Consider the following 12,932-nt stretch of genomic DNA (forward strand, 5'->3'; position numbering starts at 1 on the left):
AGGGACGAGGGGAGACAAAGGGGTGCAGGGCGGGGCCCATCCCTCCGACAAGCCTGTGAACAAACGCTAACACGGCTGCAACTGTCCACCCCCTGAATCACTGAATTTATTGACCAACCACAGAGCCCATTCAGGGTTGGGAGGACTGATAAAGGAAGCGAACAGGGATGCCATAAAAGCCTGGGGAAGGAGACCATGCTAAGCGACAGGAGGGAGGAGGAAGGCTTTGTGTCTGTCTGCTGGGTCACAGACCTTAGCAGGCCTTCCACCAGACATGGGTGCCTTTGTGTTATCTGTAAAATGAGGCCAACCGTAAGTGAGCATCAGGTGGGCCATGTGTCCCGACTATTAATCAGGGCGATGGCCTTATGACTGTCCGACAATACCAAACAGAGGGTTTACGGGAGGGAATGACTTCTGCGATCAAACTCTTGTTAGAGTTGTGCAAGCATGCGTTTGTTTTAAGAGCAGCACTGGAAGACTCTTTGAGCTGAAGAGATGTTGAGGTAGAACCCAAATTTTTCTTGCGATGCCTCAAGTTTACTGGCGACCGTTACAGAAGCAAACGTCCTGTCGTCCAACACTTCTTTCCATTAGGCATCGCGGAGCCAGCCCATATTCTGTGCGGGAGTGATTGTTAAATAAGTAAACAAAGAATGTGTGCATACGGGCACAAGTCTCCAAAGTACAAGACATGAACAAAAAAACAAACGTATGTGTAAAAGAGAGAAGCGATAGAGTCCAAAATGTGTGAAATAAAGCGAGTCTGCACACAAGCTTGAGAAAGCCTTTCTGGCGGAGTGACTGGCTGTGAGAGAAAAAAAAGTGTGTGTTTTGGGTTCTTTATGTCTTTCTACCAGTCTCCATCTGTTGCTCTGCCAATACAAAAGGAATACAGCACGGAGTACACAAAAACCCATATTGCTTTGTGGAGAGGCAACACTATCCAGAAAACTACATCGCAAACACGGATCGAAAGCATGACATCCTGGCTCCGTACACATCGCTGTTTACTGAAGAGATGATCCCCACGAGAAGACACACACATGAATTCATGATGCCTCCTCATCCTCATCATGAATATTCCCAAACAGGCTCTTCCCTCATCTGTGGGAGACTCCTTTCACTGGGCAGAGCCAATGACCCCTTTTCCCTCATTCACAGCCTCCCCTAAATCCACCCATTCACTGCCTATAGGCCCTGATCTCCACATGAAATGATACCCCTTCTTTCTCCTCCACTCTCGCGCCTTTAAGCGCCCATATGCCAGGCAGCGAGGAGGCTGGGAAAGCCTATAATTGATCAGTAAGACCAGGCTGAAAAAGTGTGACCAGGGTCAGCCCCCCACGAAGCATGCAAGAGTGGCTCAATATACAGGCGTATTCTGAAATGTAATGGGACGTCTACAGAGCAAACACGGGGATATTTGTTGACATATACCCAAAACAAGTCGTTTTTGTTTGTTTTATTTATCTTTCTTACATGATGTAAAATGAGACAAGAAGAAGACTGCGTCGTTCCCACAAAGTATTCCCTTGGGATTATAACATCGTTTGTGTTGGGCTGTTTAACTCGAATTCAACAGACACGTTTTCATGCGCTCACATTTATTCAGTTTCATATGCATAGGGAGGAACATGTAAATAAATCAGTATAAACAAGGTACTATAAAAACTGGATATAAAAATCAGACGTTTAATCAACTGCCCTAAATCACGGACAGTAGAAGGTGAATCTGTGAATCTTTTTTAATGTTTTAAGATGACTCCCTTTAATAAAAAGCAGCAATATACAGGAGGTCATGTGCGATCGCTTAATGATGTTAAATGGTGTGATTTAGCTTAGGGATCAATCCAAGTGTTTAGTTCATAGAGAAATACACATTTTGATGAGAGATCATAACTTTTGTATAATGCATCCATAATTACATACACGAAGTGAAATGTCTCATTAGTTCGCCCTCGTTCGCTCAGACGCACACACACTTCCACACACCGACACACAAACTAGTATATTTCGGCACCAGTGTTAATATTATAAAGATCACAAGAAAAATGTCTCTTCCACAGGAAGAACTTCACTTAGAAAGCTGTGTCAATTCTAACAGAGGAATACAGCATTAGAATGGAATGGTTTCTCTCTCTTGGAAATACAACAGTACCAGTTGCGTTAAAAGAAAAATACAAAGCTTTCATGTTGATTGATAATAGCTTCACTCAGGTCATATGAACCTGAACAAAAAATTTCCTTGGCTCCTATTTGTTTGCAGCAGCATGTTATTGCAGAAGTTTTGTTGGTTTTTTTTGGCATCGTCTGTCTTTACTTGATAGTGATAGCAGAGAGACAGGAAAGGCAGGGGAGAGAGAGGGGATGACATGCAGCAAAGGGCCCAGGCTGGATTCGAACCCCAGGCCACTGCAGTAAGGACTCAGCCTTATGTGGTCCGCGCTCTACCAGGTGAGTAACCGGGGCACCCAAGGAATGCGTTATTCTCAGTGATATTCAATCAGTTGCTTGTGTCTTCTGGCCCTTAAAATTGTTCTTTACTGGCTTGCAAAGCTGTACCTGAATACATTTCAGACAGAGATATTACCCGGAATGTGATGTGTTCATGTGTGTGTCCCCTGGTCACAGTAAAACTGTCTAAAACACATTGAAATATTTAACTGTTCCCTAGCACGATAACTTATTCTACTGGTATTGGCTCAGATAGCAACAACCTATATTGTTCTTGTACAACTGCACCATTTGGGGGGGGGGGTGGATACAATCTATGGCACTTAAGAGTATGTGTCTACTAAAAGCAAAGAGTAAGTTTCTTATAAACAATTTGCATGAGAAGTCAATGATGACTTAAAAATAACAAGTTTAGTGAGTGAGTAGAGTGTCAGTGGTGTCATATGACAACATTGGTAAGACCCAGTTGTTAATGCAAATGTTGGCTGTAGTTGAATAATTTTTAATTAAATCTCCTTTATTAATCCCCTTGGGGATCTGTGAAGCTAGGAGCAGTGGGCTGCCACCTTTGCGCAGCACCCGGGGACCAACTCCAGTCCTTTTCCCATTGCCTCAGCCAGGGGCACAGACGGGAGTAGAAACCCTAACATGCATGTTTTTTTGATGATGGGGGAAACCAGAGTACCCAGAGAAAAACCACCGTAGAAACGGCGAGAACATGCAAACTCCACACAGAGGACGACCTGGGATGACCCCAAAGATTGGACAACCCCGGGGTTTGAACCCAGGACCTTCTTGCTGTGAGGCGACAGCGCTAACCACTGGGCCACCGTGCCGCCATAGTTTGTGCTTTCCGAGCTGATGACCCAATCCTTGCTGTCTGTGAAATGCACAGGTAACCTAGCATGGATATTTGTCATTAAAGAGTGGGAAACTATAAGTAGTTCACAATGAAGAGCAGTTTGTGCATTTGCCCTGCCTTGGTCCGTGTGGTGTTGGCTTCCACAGGGTCGGAGAAAAGTCAATGTATAGTCAAGAGCCGGGGCTTGACTTAAGGCCAAAGCTTGTTTAGGCATTTGGCCAGGGATCTCAGCTTTGTTTGACATCAAGAAAACAAATCCTACACAGGGTTAAAATGTACAATTCTGTGGCCCTGTGAAGCTCCATAGATGCCTTGTCTGGACTGATGTCATATGGGGACAGAGAGGTGGGTGTGGGCTGTGGCAGCATAGGTGACGGTGGAGGGTCCAGGGGGCCAGTCGGGGTCCTCCTGCAGCTCCTTGGCCAGATGCATGTAGCGTGCACTAGGGCCTTTGTTTTTTTGGCAGAATAGCCAAGACAGGAAGGCTGAGCCCTTGCGGTTGTTGGCAAACTGCAGCACATGGAGTGAAATAATTAGGTAGTGACAGGGAGTTAGCACGCTGGCATGAAAAAAAGTGAATTATTAGTGAGCAGTACTGACTGGTAGTATGTCTGTTCATTATTTCCACTCAGATTGATAGCCTCTCCAGGAATTTAAGACATTTGTATAGAAAATTAGTTTAGAGTTTGAAGACAAAGTCAAATTGATGTGCTAATTGAAATGTACTCTCACTGCATTGTTCATTTCATGAACATTATTTTTTGGATGAAAACTGAATACTTAAGATTTGGATATTGTTCAGAAATTAGAAAGCGTTTTATGTGGCAAAGGTGCAGCAATAGTAAACTTAAAAACAAAAACATACAACTCTTCTAAAATCCTTCTACAACTATTTGATAAAATTGATTATGATTTACCATAAATTGAAAACTGACACTTAAAAGTCCTGTAAACGGATATACTCTTGAATGTAAAATAACAGAACGGACCGTTGACTGAGCCACATTTCAGAGCATTTCGTTTCATCATAGAAGACACCTGAGGGTGGCTCTTTTTAAAATTCATTATTCACCAAAACGAAAAGAGGATGGAAACGATAGAGCCAAAATAATTATTTTTACACAGACTTAGCATTTACAGACAAAACAAGGCATGCAACAAAGAAAAATAGTGGGCTAGGATGCTAGCAACTCTATTCTGCATACTTTGAAAAACAACACAATTAAGGTTAAGAAACATGCACAAATCAATCTAGATAGCATGAACAGACAAAAACAGTCTGCTGTGGAAGACTTCCCAACCTGAGGTATATAAGCGGAGGGGGAGACCATGGTTTGGCTGACCCCTTGCTTGTCTCGGCTGAACACTAGCCTCCACAAGATGATGTCAAGGACCAAGGTCTACAGCAGATTTCAGTGGAAAAGAGAGACAAGATGGCAGTTGATCATGCATAGTGTGGAGAATAAGGATTCGGTTTCAGCCCCATTAACGAACTACCGGTCGAGCAGAGAAACAAATTCAAAACCAGCGATCAACAGTTGTGTTTGATTCATTATGCTGTGACTCATTGTTTTATCATCAGATCCGGTTTGAAGAATCACTATGAAAAATCACAGTGCTGACATGCAGGATTAGAAATATTGGCTCAAGGACTGAGCAATCGCTGGTGAACTTGTCTGGTGAAATGTCTCTAAGCCATACCTCCAGTATGAAAGATACAGTCGCATTCACTACGACAATGATGGCCAGTGTAATGCGCCAGCTGTGGGGAACACAGACGATCTGAGGGGGAGGTAAAGCAGTGGGGATGAGGAACGATTGCAGCAGAAAGCTTCACGACCAAAACATAACAGACATGGCATACATCTCATCATGCAACCCCTCACACAATCACAACCAACATCTTCTTTCTGGTAGATCAACCAAAACCCTTAACATATTAGTTCCATGTAGGGGACGTTTTTTTGTGCAGTTTTATGTGTAATTTTTTTTCTAAATTAGCGGATTTCATCATACAATATCATGTTTAATATCAGCCTCTTCCTTTTGTGGGAAAATTTAATCATTTTGTCAGTTTACCTCCAGAAAGTTGTCAATGGCAGGAATAGGATACAGCATGATGAGGAAGAGGAAGGTATACAAACCCATGCAGGACAGCATGAATGGCCCTTGCGAAAACAAAAATAAGGAAATTCAGTGAAACACGGTGTTACTGTTGTATTCAAGCTGACAAACATTTCACACACTATTGAGACAATCAGCAAGTAGAGAATCCATGTTGTTTAGAGCAGCGTTTCTCAAACCTCTCCTGGAGGACCACTTGTCCTGCATGTTTCAGATCTCTCCGCTCCAACACAGCTGATTCAAATGACTCGTTATGAGCTCCCGAAGCTGCCTAATAACAAAACTGATCATTTAAATCAGCTGTGTTTGGAGCAGGGAGAGATCTAAAACATGCAGGACAAGTGGTCATCCAGGAGAGGTTTGAGAAACGCTGGTTTAGGGTGAGGCTTACAGTTTTTGTAGCTTGGTTGTCTGAAGGGCTTTCCCTTGGAGAAGACAATGGCCACTATCAGGTACTGGAAAGCCGAGACATAGAAGAGTGTGGTGTTTTCATAGTTTCTGATGTTTTTGTGGTCATGGGGGGACGTCACATTGATGCTGTAGGCGAGGCTGGCACTGGAGACATTGCAGGCACTGTTAGAGAGATGATTGGAGTGATGAGGGTGGGGTTGAGCATAAAGTTACTACAAATTTCAGTTAGTTTTCTTTATACTTAGCAATATAAAGCTAAAATATCAAGTCGAAGTATTAGAAATGGGAAAACTAAAATCGTTTGTCACAAGTCCCACACCAATGCAAAAATTACTCTACTTCAGTCCTAACTGCTACAATCTGCAATCTTTTTTTTTTTTACCTGTCACTGGGACCTCCAAAGAGCTGAACCATTACAAATCAAATCATCAAAACTAAATCATGATAACAACCACTAAATCATTAGCTAAAATTATCGTTACTTACTCCGATTGTGGTGTCCATATCTCATACCAGCTCTGCTGCTGTACCAAGAGGAAAGCCAGTACTTGAAATGTCATGCAAGTGAGGATCTGGGTCAGAACTGAGAAGAGCAGCGGGCCAGAGATCAGGCTGGATGGCGGACGACACCACACCAGCTCCTTCCACGCCGGGTTGAGACCCACTTAAGACAGAAACAGTGTGAAACTTTACGTTTAGATTTTATTTTTAAATTTTGAGATTCCTTATTGATCCCTGTAGGGAAATTACACTCTGAATTTAACCCATCCTAGCTGTGTAGCTAGGAGCAGTGGGCTGCCGCTGTGCAGCATCCGAGGACCAACTCCAGCTCGTCTTGCCATGCCTCAGTCAAGGGCACAGACAGGAGTACTAACCCTAACATGTATGTCTTTTTTTTGATGGTGGGGGAAACCACAGCACCCGGAGAAAACCCACCGCAGACACGGGGAGAACATGCAAACTCCACACAAAGGACAACCTGGGATGACCCCCAAGGTTGGACAAGCACGGGGTTCGAACCCAGGACCTTCTTGCTGAGGCGACAGCGCTAAACACTGCACCACCATGCTGCCCAAATGACTTAGTGTCCATTAAAGTGTCCTTAAATGTCCATAAGAAAGATGGAAGGACCAGATCTTTTGAACCCCCTGAGCTCAAAAACTTTACACAAATGACACCATGAAAGGAGCGTCAGTCTGTTCTACTCACTTGTGAAGGCGATTATGAGAATGATGACAATGTCAATGAAGAGGAACTGGAAGACTCCCAAATTGCTGAGGATCTATTGGGGCAACAAAGAGTAAGAAAAGAGTGCAATGCATTTACATTGATACAGAGGTAGGGCATATAATCACATAGCATCCCTCTCTAAATTTCTAACACAGATTAAAGAGGAGGCCACTTCACTTTATGTCTACCAGCCAGTAAGTTATTCTATCAGTTAGTTATACTACACATCAGTGAAATTTACAATTAAACTCTTCACTGTCATTGAAAATGTTTGTAGAAGACACAATTGGCTGTGTCTGCGGGTGGGAAGCCGGATGTGGGTACGTGTCCTGGTCACTGCACTAGCGCCTCCTCTGGTCAGTTGGGATGCCTGTTCGGGGGGGAGGGGGAACTGGGGAAATAGCGTGATTCTCCACGCGCTAGGTCCCCCTGGTGAAACTCCTCACTGTCAGGTGAAAAGAAGCGGCTGGCAACTCCAGATGTATCAGAGGAGGCATGTGGTAGTCTGCAGCCCTACCCGGATCAGAAGAGGGGGTGAAGCAGTGACCGGGACAATTCGGAAGAGTGGGGTAATTGGCCGGATAATATTGGGGCGAAAAGGGAGAAAAAAAAAAAAGAAAATGTTTGTAGAACAATCCTTTGTTATGGAGCTAATGGACGGGCAACGCCATTGGGTTTTTTTTTTAAATCTATTCATCCCCTCACTTGTCTCTCAAGTCTATCACGTCCATTAACCCATTAATATCCACAGTGCAATTTTATCATTTCCTTTACAGCACTCATAGTACTAGCTGAGCTATACGGAAATCCATTGAAATTTTTCAAATTGGTGAAAGTATGAGGCTACAGTGCAAGTTTTTCTTAACATCCTTTCTTTAGTCATTAGTCACAAGGGGTTGCCGTTTTTTTTTTTTTATTTTCCACGAAAACACCTCTAGAATAGGTTAAAAATTTTAGATCTTCATAATATTTGATACACACATAGTCTAGACTCTTACAATATAGATTTAAAAAGAAAAATTATAATCTCTTGCTTTTTTCTTGGTCTAGTATTGACATTGTGCAGCTCTTTGACACATTTAGATATGTACAAAAGGTAGCTTATATTTAACTGCATTTCAAAATATCTGACTTTAATAAAATTCAAAAGCAATGTATTTAAAATGTAATGCATAAAATATTTCACAATTCAGTAATTCAAACAGTATTTCACAAACAGCAATTCACGTAAATTGTAATTATGAAGAACATTTAACTTGTAATTGTATAGCTAGTTAATTTATCATCGATAACAGAGCTCAACAGTTCCTTGCTTGGTGACAGCTCTTTACAGGGGGTGGAAGCCCCTGTTGCGGTCATGTCTAGATGGTAACTCTAGTTTTGCGAAATTTTCAAAACTCTTGGAATTTTTTTATGCATTGTTTCTTCATTCTACTTGTGGTTTGTCATTGTGTACCGCGTTGTTTCTTAATTGTGTGCATTGCCCTACACCCCATTCCAACCCTTAACGCTAACCTTAACCACTCACCTTCACCCTTTGTGCTGACCCACTTTCTTTGACAAGCGCTACTGTGCTGAATCAAATGTGCATGTGTGAGAGTTTCGCAAATATAGAGTTACCACCTAGACGTGGCCCTCTCTTTGGCAACTGCAACAAACCAGATATATGTGAATAAAAATACACCGGCATTTCAAAGACTGAAGATGAATGAATGAATGCCTTTATTTGTCATTGCACAGCTGTACAATGAAATTAAGTGCAACTTCCCAGTGGTACAAAATAAAATAAAATGATGTTTGTAAACAAGCATCTGGCTTTGGACTTTATTCTGTGTGTGTGTGTGTGTGTTAGGGGTTGGGACACCTCAAAAAAGAACAGAGGTCATTAGTTTATAAGAATACAGCCATACCCAAAAACCCCATAGAAACGCAAGGATTCTCAAGTTCATGGAGCTACATTTCTCATTATTTCGCCCTAAAGGCACATTGGAAAATATTTTTTATAATTAATTCTTACTCGAGTCTTTCTGGTCATTAAGTGCATACATTTTTTTTGAACATGTGATCATAGGAACCTGTATTTCCACTAGTGTTTTTTGTGAAAAATGATAAAATGAGTAACCCCACGTGACTAACGACTAAATACAGAATGATACAGAAATGGCTGTATCTCAAAAACTACAAAGAGTTATATCAAATGCTTGGTACCATTGGATTAAATACAACTTCAATTTCAATAATATGTGCTTTGAGCCAGTGTAAATCTGATATTTAGCATGTCAAATGAATGCTAAACTTGTTTTTTTGTGTGTGTTTTTAAAAGAAAATCAATTCTGTCTACCAATTAAGGCATGATAAATTTGTGAAATCAAAAATTTGATGTGTCATGTGTAGCCACATCTCTTGGGAGTTTCCACAGCAAATTTTGTGTTTCCATCTCTAACAGAAAGAAAAATTCTGTGGGGCTTTTCCTTAACATACTAAATATAGTCATTAGTCATTAATGGGTTAATTCTCTGCAGCCTATGCGGAGACCATAGAGCAGGGGTGGGCAAGCTTATCCAGAAAGGGCCAGTTTCGGTTAAGGTTTTTGTTCCAACCAAGCAATTACATACCTGTGTCTCCTAATCAAGTTCCTCAGCAAAGACTACTGGCTAGCATGCACTGGTTAGACTGGCTACACAGTCTAACTCCATCAAGGGAACTTGTGAAGGAGAACTCGACCTTTGGTAACACAGGTATGCTTAACACACTAACTTGTTCATTGCAACTGCCATACATGTCATAAGATCACACTCGTGTATGCAGTTGCCATAGATCCGTTGATGTGTTCACACCCTTTTATATAGCTACATTCAGATGAATATATTTAACATAAATATCTCCTTGCTTAAGCAATTGTGTAACTAGGAACTGGAGCTTAATGTGGTGTGAGATGGGAGCACTATGGTTCAGATGGAGCCTAGCTGCACTCACAGAGTATAGCAGGGTGACGCTGAGGTACTGGATGACGCTGTAGAGAGCCATAAACTTGAAAACACAGAAGGAGGTCATGAGAGCAGCTCGACCCTCCCTGTGAACCAAAAACAAGTTTTTATTCAGACTAGAAAGTCATTTTACTCATGCAAATTAAGAAAAGATAAGTATTGCAAAGCATTCAATGTTGCGTGTCCTTGTAGTCTATCCTCCTATCTATAAAGTGTATTTTATAGTTACCTGATAAGGTTCGGGACACAGGAGATGTTTGAGGTTGAGGAAGTGAAGGGTGAAGCAACAGAAGCCTCGATCTCAGACAGAGAAATCCCACTGTGAGCTCTCTTCAGAGCCTGAGAGACAATTGGGGGAAAAAATGACGAAAGAGAGAGACAGAGAGAGAAACGAGAATGAGATATCATTACTTTAAACTGCTTTGCAGTAACAGAATCACTAACAGAATTCACATAAGGGTTTTAAACTTTAAAGAATGACTATTTTCATGTAGAGTTATAAGCATCACCTGCTAAGAGAATCGTTTCCAAAATAGGATCAGGAAAACCCAAAATTCATTAAATGGGATTCAAGGGAGTCCTCAGCTAAATTAGGATAAGTTTAATTCTATCTTTACAGCACTCACTACTAGTTTGCACACTAAGAAAACATACAGTGTGGTTATTTTGATCACAAGTTTTACATTGCTCCCCACAGAGGGAATAGCTGGAGAACACAAAATATTCTCAAAAAGCTAAAACTTTTTTTAGCTGTGGTATTCTGTAAGCACAAGCATCTAGATCTAGGTTTCCTGAGCTAAAATATCAACAGTGCAGAGTGGCAGCCCCCTAGACCAGCCTCCATTAATTACTATTATAATTAATATAATAATAATAAGCCTGCGCCACCAGGGACTGTTTTAGCAGCACTTTTTTCTTACAATACTAGGTGGAGAAAACTGCAACTTTAAAATCTGAAAAACATGGCTTTGTTGGAATAAAGAAACTTTACTCTGGAATGACAAAGTTCTGCTTATATCTTCAATCTATTAATGAAGCTTATTTTTATATTGTTGCATTGTATTCACGTGCGACTCCTATCTCTGATACAGGAATCTGAATAATTAATGAAGAATTTTTACACATCTGCATTTACATGCTGGGTAATTATTTTCTTAAACTGGACTGTGTATGTGTATACTGGTTAACTTCAGTCATCCTCATTGGGGAAAAATGTGTTGTAGCAAACTGAAAATGTTGCTTCTCCTCTTAACCTTTATTTTCTATTGCATTTAATATCCTAATTTCTGCTTTTTGCATATATTTCTGTCTTGGTCTGCAGCTCTCCTACACTAACTATTGCAGCTCAGCATGACTAAGACAAAGGAGCTGGTTGTTGATCTGAGGAGGGAAATGACACCAGTAACCCCCGTCTCCATCCAGGGGGGTCTGTGTGGACACTGTGGAATACTACAAGTACTTGGGGGTGTATATAGACAATAAACTGGACTAGGCTAAGAACACCGATGCCCTCTACAAGAAGGGACAGAGCCGTCTCTACTTTTTGAGGAAGCTTAGGTCCTTCAACATCTGCCAGACAATGCTTAAGATGTGGTATGAGTCTGTGGTGACCAGTGCTCTCCTGTTTGCTGTTGTGTGTTGGGGTAGCAGGATGAGGGTAGCAGATGCAAACAGGCTCAATAAACTGATCCGCAAGGCCGGTGACGTTGTGGGGGTGGAACTGGATTCTCTGGCGGCAGTTTCTGAGAGGAGGACGCTGTTGAAATTATGTGCCATCATGGACAATGTCTCCCACCCACTCCATGACGTGCTGGCTGGGCACAGGAGTAGTTTTAGTAATAGACTCATTCTGCCGAAAAGCACCACAGAACGCCACAGGAGGTCATTCCTGTCTGTGGCCATCAAACTTTACAACTCCTCCCTCAGACTGTCAGACACTCGGGAGTTTATGGCCATTGGACTGGCCCTGTCGGGTTTTGTTTGTGCTGCCATAGTGCAGTACAGATAGGGTGTTATGTGCACCATGCTTGTTGATATATTTTGTTCTTATTTCTATTTCTTATTTTAGCTTTTATTTCTATTTGTTTCTGTTTTTCTTGTTTCTATTTTCTTATCTTGTATCTTGTTAGTTTTTAGTTACTAGAGCGTGAGGGTCTGTAATAGAACCCAATTTCCCCTTGGGGATGAATAAAGTATTCTGATTCTGACCTAACCTGTAGGGATCATAAAATTTTCAGCACTTCTCATCACTAACTAGAACAGGAAACTTAAAGAATGCTTTTTGATGATACTTACTCCACAGTCATTAGCACCATCACCACACATTCCAACAATGTAGCTAAAAAGTATAGAAAATTGGTGAATATTGTACATTTGACACAAATGAGTCAACCTTTTATGTGATCTGAAATTCGTATTAACTCCACAGTGCTGAACTGAATCTGCATTCATTAACTGGTTTATTGTGAAGCCATCAATTAAGTTATTAACTCAACAGACTCACTCAACACTCTGCAAGACTTCCACCAACTGAGTCTTCTGGTCTGGAGCCATGCGGGCAAATACAGTGGCTCTCAACGCCAGCTATAACACCCCCAAGTGGAGAGAGAGAGAATTACAACAACATCTAACAACTACACTCTTGGATGTATGGAACATCTTACAAAAGTCCTCTTATTTATCTGTAATAATGAATTACATCTGAACTTTTTAGGCAGATACAAACATGTCAAATATAATTTCACTGTATGCACTGTGTTACACAGTGGAATATATTTGTGTAAATATGAAAAAATAAAACTTTCCCACCACTTTCAATAACCACTGTGATATTTTAACAAGTTATGCTGCTGACGGCAATC

At 41.4% G+C, this 12,932-nt stretch overlaps 1 protein-coding gene across 1 annotated transcript in view; it reads right to left on the bottom strand.

The window, feature by feature from the left end:
• Positions 1–1,458: 1,458 nt before the first annotated feature.
• Positions 1,459–12,932, bottom strand: part of LOC130123734 (polyamine-transporting ATPase 13A3-like) — a 34,733-nt gene continuing 23,259 nt past the window's right edge. Inside the window, 11 exon segments of the mRNA XM_056293015.1 lie at positions 1,459–3,678; positions 3,680–3,829; positions 5,021–5,101; positions 5,399–5,487; positions 5,835–6,016; positions 6,341–6,518; positions 7,064–7,136; positions 10,061–10,157; positions 10,301–10,410; positions 12,367–12,409; positions 12,575–12,654. Of these exon segments, the coding sequence (XP_056148990.1) occupies positions 3,547–3,678; positions 3,680–3,829; positions 5,021–5,101; positions 5,399–5,487; positions 5,835–6,016; positions 6,341–6,518; positions 7,064–7,136; positions 10,061–10,157; positions 10,301–10,410; positions 12,367–12,409; positions 12,575–12,654 (1,215 nt within the window). The 3' untranslated portion in view covers positions 1,459–3,546.

The sequence above is a fragment of the Lampris incognitus genome, chromosome 14 (assembly GCF_029633865.1).
Source record: "Lampris incognitus isolate fLamInc1 chromosome 14, fLamInc1.hap2, whole genome shotgun sequence".
Taxonomy (NCBI): Eukaryota; Metazoa; Chordata; class Actinopteri; order Lampriformes; family Lampridae; genus Lampris; species Lampris incognitus.